This window comes from Equus quagga, chromosome 3 (genome assembly GCF_021613505.1).
Source record: "Equus quagga isolate Etosha38 chromosome 3, UCLA_HA_Equagga_1.0, whole genome shotgun sequence".
In the NCBI taxonomy this organism is placed as follows: Eukaryota; Metazoa; Chordata; class Mammalia; order Perissodactyla; family Equidae; genus Equus; species Equus quagga.
In genome coordinates this window covers 151,248,752-151,262,836 of record NC_060269.1, presented here as the reverse complement: position 1 = coordinate 151,262,836, position 14,085 = coordinate 151,248,752, and the positions used below count along the sequence as shown (strand labels likewise).

Sequence of the window (14,085 nt, the reverse complement as noted above, 5' to 3'; positions counted from 1 at the left end):
AGCAAGGCCCTTTTGTGCTCCAGCGGTGCCCACGGCTCCCCGCTGCCCACCTAGAGCCTTGCAGATGGAGGAAGGAGAACACGATCTGCATCGGGAACAGTGGGGCTCGTGCCCAGGGGCATTCAGCCCTGGTCTCCTCACAGCAGAACGAGGGCACCACAGTCCCCGCTCCCCTGGGCTCCCGCAGGGCCCAGAGACCACAGCGTGTGGAGGGAGAGGAGGGTAAACCGTCCCCAGGGAGCCAAAGCCGCAGGGCATGGGGACTCAGAGGGCAGCTGGTCCGAACCCTGGCCCCAACTGCCACGAGCTCTGTGACCGCCCGGAGCTCACCCTGAAAGGCGACAGGGACAGTGCCTCCCTGAGGGCCATGGTGAGGAGTCCATGGGCATACGGGGGTCTCACACAGAACCTGGCACAGGTGGACCCTCCGCACACCTGTGGGTGGGTCATTAGCACCAGGTGTGGGGTGAGAGGCGGGGCTGAAACGGGGGTGACCTCGGTCATGAGGACAAGGCGGTGGCCGTGGCCAGCAGAGGATCGAGATGCTGTCAGACCTTGAGCCCCTCCGCACACCCCCAGGGGGACGAGCCAGCATTCTGAGTGCATCAGAACAGTCTTACAGCATCCCCAGCAGGCACCTCAGTGTCCACAAATGCTCAGCAAGGATGACTGTGAAGGGGTGAGTGTATGCCCCCAAAATTCAGATGCTGAGGCCCTAACCCCCAGTCCCTCAGGATGTGGCCTTAGAAACACGGCAGTTGCAGGCGTAATTAGTTAAGATGAGGTCATCGTGGGGCAGCGTGGGCCTTTAATCCAGTGTGACTGGCATCCTTTAGAAAGGAGAAAGTTGGACACAGAGACACAGGGAGACGCCGAGTGAAGATGGAGCAGAGATCGGGGTGATGTGTCTACAGGCCAAGGAACACCAAGGACACCAGCGGACCCCCAGAAGCCAGGGGAGAGGCTGGGACAGATTCCCCCTCAGAGCCTCAGAAGGAGCCAGCCCTGCCCACGTCTTTATCTCGGACCCCCAGCCTCCAGGACTGAAGGAGAATAAGTGTCTGCAGTGGAAGCTGCCCAGTCCCTGAGGCTCTCAGCCTGCTCACCCCCATTCTGAGGCCACCATTCGCCCTCCCCAACCCCACTCCTCTGCTCCTGGGAGGAGGGCTGGGGGCCCCATGGCGCAAGCCTGGGCTTCCCTCATCCCCTCCCTCTCTCTCAGCACCCAAGGCGATGGCCTGCTTGTCAGCATCCCTCTTCCGTCTCCCTCGCCATTCCCCAGATCAGACAGCTGCCTTCACCCGGATGTCACAACAACAGCCTGACAGGTCTGCCTGCTCCCACCCCTCCTCCTGGCCACTTCCCAGTTGCTCAGGTCAAACACTTGGTGTGTCGCTGACTCCTCTCTCACATCCCACATTCAAACCCCAGCACATCCTGTTGGCTCTAACTTGAAACAGATGCGGAACCCACGGCCAGCCTCCCAGCCCTGCCACTCAGGCCCCCGTCGCCTCTCACCTGGGTCCCTGCAGTGGCCTCTAACCCCTTCTGACCAGCTCTCCCCGCTCCCACCCTGGCCTCCTTGCTGCTACTGCACCCGCCTCCTCAGGACCTTTGCACAGGCTGCTCCCTCTGCTTGGGGCACACTTCCCCCAGACACCCACCTGGCTCTCCCCTCTACCTTCTCTAAGTTTTTGCTCAAATATTGTTGTCATTGAGGCCTTCCCTGACCACCCCACTCCTGAACCCCCGCCTATGTAATTTCTCTCCCCCTCACTTTTTCCAGTTTACAGCACCTACTTGTTATATTTGTTGTTTAATTTCTGCTTCCTCCCACAAGTTCCAGGAGCATGGGGCTTCTGTCCGTTTTGTTAACTCAAATATCCCCAGAACCTGGCATGGTGCTCAGCACAGAGTAGGCGCTCAGCACAGAGTAGGTGCTCAATAAGTGACCGCTAAATATTCGCAGGAAGGTACAGCAGAACAAACAAGGCCCAGGCCACCTGCTGTCAGTCTCCTTATCTTCCCTCTTCCCCAGAGCAAGGAGGACTCTGCCCGGGTCACCTGCCACCTCCCTCCGCCCACAGGGATGAGACAACCTAGTTTACCTGCAGGTGCGGCCCGCCAGCTGTCATGGGTGCTTCCCACAGACAGCCTCGGGTGTGGAGGAGGCCGGCGGTGGGGGGCATGTTATGTTAAGCTGGTCCTGGAGCTGCACCGGGCCCAGGGAGGCGGGCGCGCCCAGCAGTGTGGGAGGGACCTCGGACTCAGGAGGAAGGCAGCACAGGACCGTCCCGAGCTGCTGGGCACGCGGGAGACACTCGGGTGACATCAGCGTCCTGAGACCCTGAGTGAAGCCCTCTGGGCTTGGAGGTGTGTGTGTCTAAGACCCTGGACCCCAGGGTCCCAGAGATCTGTGTCTCACCCCCTGAGCCTCTCCAGTCCCCAGTCTTTGTGCCCCACCCACCCTGGGGCTCCCCACCTTCGCAGTCTGAAGACTGGGCTGCTCAGTGCCTGGGGCCCTGTGGCTGGAAGGCTCAGGGCCTCCCAAGGCTTTGGGGCTGTAGGGACTGAGGAACTAGGCTCAGCCTTCCAAAGTCCCCACCTCTCAGGCCTGTGTGTCCCGGAGCTGAGCTCCGACCCTGCGAGACTTGCCGTGTGCCAAGAAGAGCTTCACAAACAGTGTTCAGGGGCTGGCGTGTCGCAGGTGCTCCACCGACACCCAGGTGCCGCCCTGAACCCCAGATGCTGTCCACGCAGGGGGTGGGCTGTCTGCCGCCAGGCTGCCCAGCGCAAGGCTGGATCCAAAGCACAGCAGGCATTTAAGGTCAAGGTCAGTGCCCAGAGCCCTCCCGTTGTGCGTGGAATGAACGATGCTCCCTAACAGACAAGTTGAAGTCTGGATGCCTGGTACCTGCAAACACAACCTTACTTCAGAAATAGCGTCTTCCAGATGGAACTAGTTAAGATGAGGCCACACTGGATTAGGGTGAGCCCAAATCCAATGCCTAATGTCCCTATAATGAGATGGAAATTTGAACACAGATACACGGGGAGAAGATAGTGTGACGACAGAGGTAGAGACTGGAGTGACGAAGCCACAAGCTAAGGAACGCCTGGAACCATCAGGAGCGGAAGAGACGAGAAAGGACCCTCCCCAGAGCCTCCGGAGGGAGCTGGGCCCTGCTGACTCCCCGATCTCAGGCTCCAGCCTCCACACTGTGGGAGAGCTGTCTGTGTCTGAAGCCTCGGCGTGCTCATTTGTTGCCGCAGCCCCAGGAAATGCATGCATCCCTCCATTCAGCATTCCGCCAGCCCCAGCTGCACCTGCGAGGCCGGGCGCTGGCTTGGTCGGCTGGGGGCAGGGTCTCTTTCCTCTACTGTCATGGTGAAATGAGGAGGCCATCAGTGAAACCAAGACCTCAAGGTTGACCTCCGAGGCCGGCCAGGCCCAGGTGGGGGCATCAGGTTCAGCCGGAGTGGGAGATGCCAGGGGGACCCTGGGGGAATGAGGAGGGGCCCCGTCTGCCTCATACATAGCGCTCATCTGGGAAACGGCCAGGCCCCCTGCAGCCTCTAACTCCCTGCAAACGCCCCGACTCCATCCCTCAGGGAGCACAAGTGTCTCCTGTCCGTGGGAGGAGGGTGGATCATGCTAACCTGGGTTCAGCCGACTCGCCGGTCCAGCTCCTACCTGGGGCTTGGTGAAATCCAGTCCCACCAACCCCGTGCTGGGAACATGCTCTGATAGGGTGCTCCCAGCATCCCCCTCATCTCAGCCCTGCTCAGGAATCCCACCATCCCTGCTCCTGCCCCTTAGCTCTGCCCGGCTCACCCACGCGACACACACCTGTTGGCTCAGGTAGGAGTGAGGCCTCCCACACAGCTCCCTGATAGGCCTCACCTCGTCCTGGTCACCTCCACTGGCTGCCAGCTCTGCCAGGCCACACTCGGCTTCCACGCTGCAGGGCCTGCGCTCCGCCTTCTGGGGGCTTTCTGGTGGGCCGGGGTGCTCTCCTGGAGGAGGCCTTGAAACCAGCCTTGAGCTGCCTCTCCATGCCCCTCACCTGGGCCGCTCTCTCTCCCAGACCTCACAAAGACGGTACTTCAATAAGTCTGACGTCAGCCTTCTCAGAAGCAACCAACGCCTCATCTAGGGGGTTCAGGAGGGCTATCACTTTCATGGGGGCTCATGCCTGCCTGCCCTCCTCGCCCTGCATCAAGGGCAGCATGCACCCCCCACCAGGGCCTTTGCTCCCGGCCGTGCCTCCCTCCTGGGGTGCCTTCCCTAGGCACCCATTTTATCCAAGGGCTGCACCCAGGTCACCTTCACAGAGGGGCTGCACAGGCCACCCAGCTGCGAGCGCGCCCACCTCCCCACCCCATCTTAGCCCTTCTCTCTCCTTTTACTCCAGGCAGCTCCTTTCCCTCGGTGTTAGAATGACCACTTGGTATCCACACGTTCACAGTCTGTCCCTGGAGGGGAATACCCACTGCTCGTCTGTCTTCTTCCCTGTCGAGCTCCAGCTCACGCAGAAGCCACAGCAGCATGTGTGAAATGAGTCATGGCGTGAATCCCACCCTAGGGTCCCAATGTGGCCAGAGGGTGCAGGTGGGTCCTGGGCAGAGGATGGGAGTGTCAGCCAGATGAGGACGGAGGGCAGAGAGGAAGAGAGGCAGCCCTGGGAGTGGGCAGGGGCAGCGCCAGGCATGGCCACAGCGGACGGGTTGGAAGGACAAGAAGCCAGAACTTCCGTGGTCAGACCCTCAGAACCTGGCAGGCAAGTCCCACAGGGCTGGGGCTGGACGTCTCTGTCACCCTGCGTGGGAAGAAGAGTGAGTGAGAGCCACTGTGCACACAGGGGCAGCTCCTTCCCACACGGCCGGCAGGGGGCGCCGAGGGACCTGATGATGAAGTGGAGGCGAGAGGGCAGGCAAAGCACGGAGAGACGGAGAGACGGGAGGAGAGTATTTTCTGTCCTCCCCTCAAAGGGCCTCAAAAACTTCCTGATTCCCTCTGAAAGCTAGGCCTCCTAGAAGCGAGCGATAAGCAAGCTCTATGCCCATCTCCTCTGCTTCCCCTCCCAGGTCCCGGGCTCCAGGTGAGGGTCCCACCCACAAATCAGCCTCCTTAATCCCATTGTGGCCGGGCTTGTCTTTACTTGGGAAGAAAAAGTAAATAATTTCCAGATAAACTTTTAAACAAATGGAATATATAAAAAATACAGCAAACGCTGCCATTTGTTAAATTGTGGCCAGTGAGTGAATGTTTATCATATCATTTCCAGCATTTTCTATAGGATCGAAATCAGAGCAACGTGGAGCAAAGCTGTTGGGTGACAGTACCTGGTGCCACCACTTTAGAAAAGTCTTTTGGGGCATCTGCTCAGTGCCTACAGACCACATGCCCAGCAATCCCTCCCCAGGCGTCCAGCAACACACATTCTGCCCAGCGTACAACCTCACCCAGAAAGTACAGAGCAGCAATATCTGAACAACCCCAAGTGGAAGCTGCCCAGTGACAGCCACGGTGGGTGAATGACTGCGACATGGTCACACAACAGAACAGTACCCAGCAGTGAAGGCACGAGGCGGCGACAGCCACAGCATGGATGGACCTCGTACGGTCGAGCGGAAGCTGCTGACAGGAGAACAGACTGCTCGAGTCCACTGATATCAGGTTCAAAACCAGGCCAAACTACTCTACAGTGAAAGAAAATCAGACAGCGATGGGGAGCAACCGGGAACCTCCCGCATCTGGATGGGGTGTGGTTTACACAAGTTCACATATTTGCCAAGACGTGTGCATTTGGCTATGTGTAACTTTTATCTCAATAGAATAAAGAGGCATATATGCAAACACAGAAGTCTAGTGACCAGGTTTTGCTTTCACAGTGATAGGAGTTAGCATTTCTGGAACTATCTCTGTATTTTAGGGTTCTGCAAATCAGTAAATAGATTAAGAATCATGGGAGCCAGGCTCCTCACTGTTGGGCAGGGGAGTTATAAACATGGAAAGGGAAAAAACTAGAATGTTTTCTGAGGTGTTGGAAGTATCAGTGTGAACTCATAGTCTTATGAAGACGGATGGACGGATGGACAGGCTCCACGTGCACACGTGTCTGTGTGTCTGCACACGTTTGTTTCTGTTCTGTGTCCACGTCCTCCTCCTTTAGCCCCTGACACTACGAGGGGACATTTCACTGCTCTGTTCACCAAGACAGCCCAGAAGGAACGACACCACAGTAACCATGGGCACAGCTGGTGTTCGGATCTTGGTTTCTAAATACCGTTTTCCTTGGAGAGAAGGCTGATTCCAGGGCTGGTTCAGGAAAGCACAAGATGAGCCTGCAGCAAATCTTGTGGCAGAAAGTACAGAAGAATAGCGGGACCCAAGGGCAGCCCGAAGGGGCTCCCACTGGGCAGGTCTGGAACAATTTAAGCATCAAGACAATTGGTAGCAGTGGATTATAACCTACTAAATAAAATAAAAGTTCCTGAATCCACATTGATAGAAAGGAAGGAAGGAAGAAGGGAGGGAGGGAGGGAGAGAAAGCTCTATTTTACAGAAGAATGCCAACTAATAAATACAGAAGGAAACGGGTTACCAAATGATCATCGGATGCTAAAAGGAGCGAGTGAACATCTGATGAGGCCAGAATATTTGCATATTGTCAAAGTGCCTTTCTAAATAGTACTTATTAATTACGCGGAGAAAACAGGAACTTCCCAGAGGAGGAAACAGGCAGACCCTCAGCAGGGGACCCCAGATCCGCACTCCTGGGCTGACCCCACACCGTCCTGATACGGCGCACCAAGAAGGACACGAGAGCACCTTGGAGGGCTTCCTGCAAAACACATGACCGCACCTCACCATGAGGAGACCCCAGAAAGACCCAAGGTGAGGGCCATCCACCAAAGAACGGCCTGCACTCGGCGTCACAAAGACAGACGAGCGGGTCCGGAGCCATGTGGGTGCGCGCAGCGTACGATCCTGGGTGGGAGCTTGGCCTGTAAAGTGAAACACAACACAGGGCAGCCCTGGGGCCGCTGTGAAGTCAGAACCGGGGCTGTGGGTGAGACGATCGTACAGTGTCAACATTACAGCTCTTGATGTTGACAAATGCACTGTGATCATCCGAGAGAATGTCCTTGGCCTTAGGAAATAGACACTGAATAGGGACACGATGTCTCCAACTGCCTCTCAACGGATCAGGAAGAAAGCATATGTAAATGTGCCTGCGTGTGGACAGATGGACAGATGAGAGGAAAGGAGGAGGGCAGGAGCAGGAGGACCACAAAGCAAATGGGACAAAGGTATCTGAATAAAGGTCAGGCAGGCGTCCTTCACACTGTTGTTTGAACTGTTCTCTAAGTTTGAAATTATATCAAAATAAAATGTAATCCCCTCAAACAAAACAGACGTGGAGCAGCCAGAACTCTCCAACATGACTGAGGGTGGGAAACCGTCTGCCGGTCTCCACCGGACACCTGCACGGCACGCCGAGCAATTCCGCCCCTGGATGAAACAGAGACGGGAGACACCTGCATCCTGAGACCTGCACGGACACACTCAGGGCAGCATCGGCCACACTGGCCCCAAACGGGAAATGACTCCAGTGCCCAGCACAAAGAATAGATGAATACACTGGGGCACATTCCCCTAGTGGAATCCACAGAGAAACAAGAATGCCTGACCCACACCGCAGCATGGACGCATCTCACAGACATAATGTTGCGCCAAAGAGTTAGACACAAAATAGTCAGGGTCGCGGTTCCCAGGCAGGGGCGGGGCCCGGGGGCGACTGCCCGGCATTGTGGCTATTCCGTGTGGATCTGGGTGCTGGCTCAGTTAGCAGATCTTCACTGAGTTGAACATTTATAATTTGTGCCTTTTCCTGCGTACATGAAATATTTCAATAAAAAGTCAAAAATTAGAAAGTACCAAAGAAAAGGCTTCATACACTTTTTAAAAGAAAAAACAAATTCAGTATTTCACCAGCGAGGCACTGCGCTAGGCCGAGGGGTGCAAAGATGAGGAGAATGTTCTGGGCCTCTGGGAAGCACAGCATTGGTGGAAGGAGATTAAGGCAGCGACGTGGGGCTGGATGGTGAGGGGCAAGCAGGGGGCCGGGGCTGCCCGGCCAGGGCGCTGGCACAGGCCCGTTCATGCCACGGCCATGGCCTTCTGCCTGCTCAGCCCTGCATCCGCAGTCCTTGTAGGATGAGAGTGGGTGCTCCACAATATCAGGAATGAAGAGCAGGCGGACAGAAAGTGTGTTGAAACGAACCCACACCTGCCTGCCCCCGGCAAATCTAGATTAGGGCGCCCACGTCTCCAGCCCCACCTTTGCGACTGCGGTCCAGGAGCCGGCCAACTGCCATCCCCGCAGCTGAGAGTCCAGTCTCACTTCATCCCCAGGGCTGTCCCTTCCTCTGGCCCCAAGGAAGCACGGTCTTTGGAAGCGGGGGGAAGAGCTGAGCAAATCCTGTGTTACCACATGCTGTCCCCAGCCCAGCACCCCAGACAGAAGGCGCATGCACAGCCCTGTCCACATTCCTCCACCGAGGCTGCCGCAGCCTCAGGCCAGGACGCCCGGCCCACAGAGCTGGGGGCGCAGAATGTTCCTGCTGAGCGCTCAGAGCCCCGAATCGGAGCGAGGGCACCACCTGAGGGGCTCACACCCAGCAAGGCATGCAGGCAGCCCGGGGGGAGCCCCCTACCACGGGGCCCCTGACCCACCCACCCCTGGGAAATCAGGCCAAAGGCAGGCCAGCTCCAGAATTCTCTATTTCATGAGCAGGATCCAACTCTGGACAGCCGTGTGCACCTGTCCAGCGCTGATCCTGCTGGTCGTGCCTGAGAGCTCTTCTGAAAACCAAGGAAGAAAAATAAGATAACAAATGACACCAGAATGAAACGAACCCTTTCACGTATGTGTACTTTCAACCCACACCTTCATAGTGACTGTGGACCAGCCCACGCTCGGCCAAGCTTCCAGAAGGAAGAAACTGGGCCCAGGAACCCATTTGCTAGTGGCTTTCCCGTAGGTGGCTTGTCCTGGAAGGTGGATGGGTGCTCTCATCCCAGATGAAGACAGGACGCTCCACAAAGCCACCGCCCCAAGATGGCACAGCCGGCCAGGGCCAGAGGCAGGAGCAGAGCCCGCCAGGCACCTCACTGTAAGGCCAATGCAGAAAACAGCAGCTTCAGCGGTTGGCTAGTCATTAAATTCACTTAATCTGCTAGCAAAACAGGATAGAATGTATTTACGTACCTCCCAGAGGGCGGCAGAAATTCCGCCAGGGTCTCATATTCTAGGAAGGGACCCAGCCAGACCAACAAGTCAGGAGGGTCAGTGAGCCCCGGGCAGGGGGGAGGGGGGGGTGCGGGTAGGAGGACTTCCCAGGAAACGGGTCTTTGCCTTGCGCTTCCTTCAAATACAAGCTGGGTTTTGCAAGACGAGCGTCTCCAGGGAGGAGGGAGGAATGGTGCAGTAGGCAGAGGGCACTCGAGAGCAGAGGCAAGGAAGCCGAAGGACCCAGAGCGGAGGCTTGTGTTGTGTGTGGAGCCAGGTTATGAGTCAGGCCGGGAGGCGTCCCAGGGCGGGGCACCCTGGTGCAAATGCTCAGGGCCAGGCGAGCATGTGGGGTTTATAGCAGCAGCCAGGCTGACAGGCACATCGGAGCACTGAGGCACCAGGCAGCATGCTCCGGGCCCTGCTTCCCCTGCTCGGCCTCCTGGGCGCCGCCCTGACCAGCCCCGTCTCTGGCCCCCAGGAGTGTGCAAAGGGTCCAGCAGTGTGGTGTCAGGACCTGCAGGTAGCAACAAGGTGCGGGGCCGTGGGGCACTGCCAAAGTGCCATCTGGAGCAAGCCCACTGCCAAGACCCTGCCCTGCGACGTGTGCCTGGACGTGACTGCTGCCTCCAGCCATGGGCTGAACCCCCACGCCACAGAGACCGACATCCTGGCCTTGATGATGAAGACCTGTGAGTGGCTCCCCAGCCAGGAGTCTTCAGCCAAATGCAAGGGGATGGTGGACGCCCATCACTCTGCCATTCTGAGCATGCTTGGCGGGGCCCCAGCACAGCTGTGTGCCGCGCTCACCCTCTGCCAGCCGCTACCAAGGCACCCGGCCAGCCCGGGGCCACTCTCGGAGGAGGACATATCTGAAGTGGTGGCCCCATTCATGGCCAATGGGCCCCTCAGCTTCCACCCTCCACAGATTCCAGGGGACGCTGTGTGCCAGGACTGTGTCCAGCTGGTCACCCAGCTCCAGGTTGCTGTTGGGTCCAACCTGTCCCACTTGGCAGAAACAATCACGCAGGAGCAGTGTGAGTCCCTGGAGCCGGGCCTGGCCCTCCTCTGCAAGAACTACATCCGCCAGTTTTTTGCCCCCACTGAGCAGACGCTGAGACTTGCCCCCCCGAAGGAGATCTGCAGGAAGCGGGGCTTCTGTGAGGAGCTGAGGGAACCCGCCCTCCTGGCTCACACGGCAGCTGGGCACGATGACATCCCCTCCCTGGAGCCGGTGTCCCCAAGGAAGAAGAGCGAGATCCAGATGAAATCCGGCCTGACCTGTGAGTTGTGTCTGGAAGTGGTCCAGGAGCTGGACCAGTGGCTGGAATCCAACAGCACGGAGACCATGATCAGCCACACCCTGGAGCGTGTGTGTTCGAAGATGCCGGCTCCCATAGTCCAGCAGTGCGTCACCCTGGTGGACACCTACAGCCCCTCCTTGGTGCAGCTCGTGGCCAGTGTCGCCCCAGAAAAGGTATGCAAGGCCATCCGGCTGTGCAGGAGCCAGAGGCAGGCCCGGGCAGTCCACGAGGACCTGGCAACCGTGCCATCCCCAGTGCTGGGCCAGGAAAACAGGGTCAGCTTCTGCAATGGGTGCAAGAGGCTGTTCGGTGTGTCTGCCCGCAACCTGGAGCGTAAGAGCACCAAGCGCAACATCCTGATGGCCTTCCAGGGTGGCTGTAGCATCCTGCCACTGACCTACATGATCCAGTGCAAACGCTTTGTCACCGAGTACGAGCCCGTGCTCGTGGAGAGCCTCATGGAAATGATGGACCCTGAGGCCCTGTGCATGAAGATGGGCGCCTGCCACACCCCCAGGACCTCGCTGCTGGGCACGGACCAGTGCGTCATGGGGCCCAACTTCTGGTGCAAGAGCTGGGAGGCGGCCGAGCTGTGCGGTGCTGTGGAACACTGCCAGCGCCACATGTGGAAAGTGACGCCCTTCCGCGCTGGAGAGCATGCGTGATCATGACCACCAGAGACCCAGTGCCAGCCATGTCCCCCAGGAGACCCTTATCTCTTTGAATCCCACAGGGACCCTACGAGGTGGGCGCTCTCCCCATCCCCCCCACAGGTGAGAAAGTGAGGCTCCGGGTGGGGAGGCCGGGAAGAGCCGAGCTGAAGTCCTGACGACCCCACAGAGCTCTGTCCTAACGACTATGCCACGCGGCTGTACTCCTGCGAGCGCCTCTGACGGACTGGAACAAACTGATGTGTGCCACCCGTCCCAGCCGACCGCCCCTGAGTCTCATCGCTGCGATGTTGCTGATGGGGTGGTGGGGCAGCCGGCAGTGGCCTTGGTGCCCCCGTGATGAATAGCCCAGCTGTGAGCCAGGCTGGGGTCCTGGCTGGGGGGAGCAATGGTGGGGGCAGAGGGTAGCTGAGAGGGGCTGTTACGGGTGGGGGCCGATCCGTCTTGTCAAACAGCTGGGGAACGGGGCCTGATCCACAGCTACCGTCACTTGCTCAGGCCAGAGCTTCTCCACCAGGGTTTCTGAGGCTGGTCCCAAAGGTATGAGTGTCTGTGGACCTTTTTGGGGAGGAGGCTGGGGCTTTGACAACATCTCCAAGGGGTGCTGGGGCTTCAGAGCAATCCTTCCAATGCCTCTGCCCGTTGTGGGGACCCCTCCTTGCACTCCAGATTCTTGGCCACCCTGGGAATAGGCGGGAGGAAGGCCTGTGCTGTGCTCTAAATGAGGAGACAACGTGAGGGGTAAGAGCCCACTGGGACAGCCCAGGGGTCTGGAGCGGGTGCCGGGGGCTGTGGAGCAGCATGTGCGAGGGGGAGAAGGTCCCTTCACCTGTCGGAGCCTCCGTCTCCTGATCTGTAGAATAGGGGTGACCATACCTGCCTGTGGGGATGTTGAGACAATTCAAGGAGACATCCAGAGCCTCTTCCCCAGAAACCAGCATCCCTCGGTCTGCTGGGACCAGCAAAGCCCATCGCAGGGTCCCCCGAAGAATCAGGCTGTGCAAGGACTGAATAAACGCAGGCTCTCCGGATGGAGTGTGCTGTGTGCTCACTCCCAGGAGCTGCCGCGGCGCCTGCTCCCGCCCCCCGGCCGCCCGGGGCCCCTCCTGCGGGCAGCCCTCCTCGGGGCTCTCGGCCTAGTTCAGGCGCCCGCTGTGGTTCCTCTCATGCTGTGCTGTCATCATCCGTCTCCCTGGCACAGCAGGGGTCCTTTGGGGACAGCCATAGGACGTGACCCCTCTGTGTCTCATGCCTGGCACAGGGCCGGCACACAGGAGGTGCTCAAACTTTTGTGGGACACACACACACATGTGTTTCACACGAGTCCTGGCCTGGTGAGGCCTGGTGGTCTCAGACGAATTCCTCTGGAACAAGAGAAGTGCCCAGGCTTGGGCTGGCAGGGGCCAAGGGGGAGCTCTTTTGCGAGAAGCTGCACCTGAGCTCTTAGGCAAGTGTCCTGGGCCCCGGCCAATGCCCCAGGAAGACAGGCCTGCTTGGCCTGAGTTTCCGGACTCCTCATTGCTGGCACCTGTTGGCTGGGCAGGCGTGGGCCCACCAGTCAGCCCTGCCCAAGATTAGGATGGCAAGGGGCGGGCAATCGTGCCCACCCACCAACTTGAGGGCCCGGACACGGCCGCAGGAAGGCAGCTCGGTGTCAGATTCCAAAACACAGGTGCTTGCCTCTGATGGCCTGTGCGTGGGCCACGGCCTCCAGGAATGGCCCTAGAGGCCGCCGGTCCACCGGCAGGTGTCCCCACCTGGGGCCCGAGGCTCACTCCTCTGGGGCAGGACGGAGCTCTGGCCCCTGCCCTGGCCCAAGGGGGACACCTGCTGGCTCTGTGTGCCAGGTCATAGGTTCCTGGGACATCACTAGTCACACACGGCCAGGGGCCCACCCAGGCAGAGCTGAGACGTTATCCCAGACCCTCCGGCCGGGAGCTTGTCCACCTTCCCCCGCCCACAGCGACTGCAGCAGGAGGGGAGGGGTCTCCACACATCCCTTCCCTCTGCCCACCCCGCTCCCAGGCCTGGGACCCACTGCTCCCACTGACCCAGTGCAGGCTGGACCACACGTAAGCCCATCCAACACGCCCATGCATGGTGGTCGTCCATGATGGGCAGGCCGTGGAGCACACCTGGCCATGACCTCATAGCTCCAGCTCCAGCACCAGCCTGGGCCTGGGGACCTAGTCCCAGCTCCGTGCACCCCACCCCTCCACCAGGCGCTCGGCCACACACAAGGCCTCCCTCTCTTATGTTATCACCCTCCTCCCCCTCCCAAGAGCCCACACAGACACCACGGTGCCTGGATCCCCCGGGTTAGGGTTAGGGTTAAGAGGCAGGGCTCTGCCCCAATGAGCGAGGCAGCTTCCTCCGGGGCCGCCCAGGAGGATGGACACCGTCCCTCACCAGGCAGGTACTCGGTGCCCTCCAGATGCCGTAGCGACTTAGAGGCCCCGGATCCTCCAGAAACCCCGCAAACGGGCCCTCATGCTTTTTCCCATCAAATCGAGGGTAAACGGGTCTGGCGGTGGAGAGGGGTTTGGTTGTTTCCTGTTCGTTTGAGACTTTTCTTAGAAGAAAAGTGACACATTGGTAGGAACATCGAACCAAATGCGAAGACGTAATTTATGCAAACTCGGGCTCTTCCAAAACATCTGGAACAGTAGTCCAGGCAGACAGCTTGAGTCCCGGGTCCGGGAAGACCCAAGCGGCCTGCTCGCTCCTCTCCCTGGACTCTCTCTTTTACCTCCAGGCATGAAATTCAAATCATACCCCTCATGCTGGGAGGGGAGCCTGGCAGCTTCCCAA

General features: G+C 58.9%; 2 protein-coding genes across 2 annotated transcripts in view; one reads left to right on the top strand and one right to left on the bottom strand.

Moving 5' to 3' along the window:
* SORCS2 (sortilin related VPS10 domain containing receptor 2) overlaps window positions 1-14,085 on the bottom strand; it is a gene marked incomplete at its 5' end in the record, with an annotated part of 487,825 nt that overhangs the window by 264,136 nt on the left and 209,604 nt on the right. The gene's annotated exons all lie outside the window — the stretch shown is intronic.
* PSAPL1 (prosaposin like 1) lies at window positions 9,446-12,305 on the top strand. Its single transcript, XM_046656269.1, has one exon. It carries the CDS (start codon window positions 9,709-9,711, stop codon window positions 11,266-11,268), a length of 1,560 nt encoding a protein of 519 aa, XP_046512225.1. The 5' UTR covers window positions 9,446-9,708; the 3' UTR covers window positions 11,269-12,305.

What these genes read in the sequence shown, in the direction of transcription:
- PSAPL1 (XM_046656269.1), top strand. Translation starts at nt 9,709, where the DNA reads ATGCTCCGGGCCCTGCTTCCCCTGCTCGGCCTCCTGGGCGCCGCCCTG.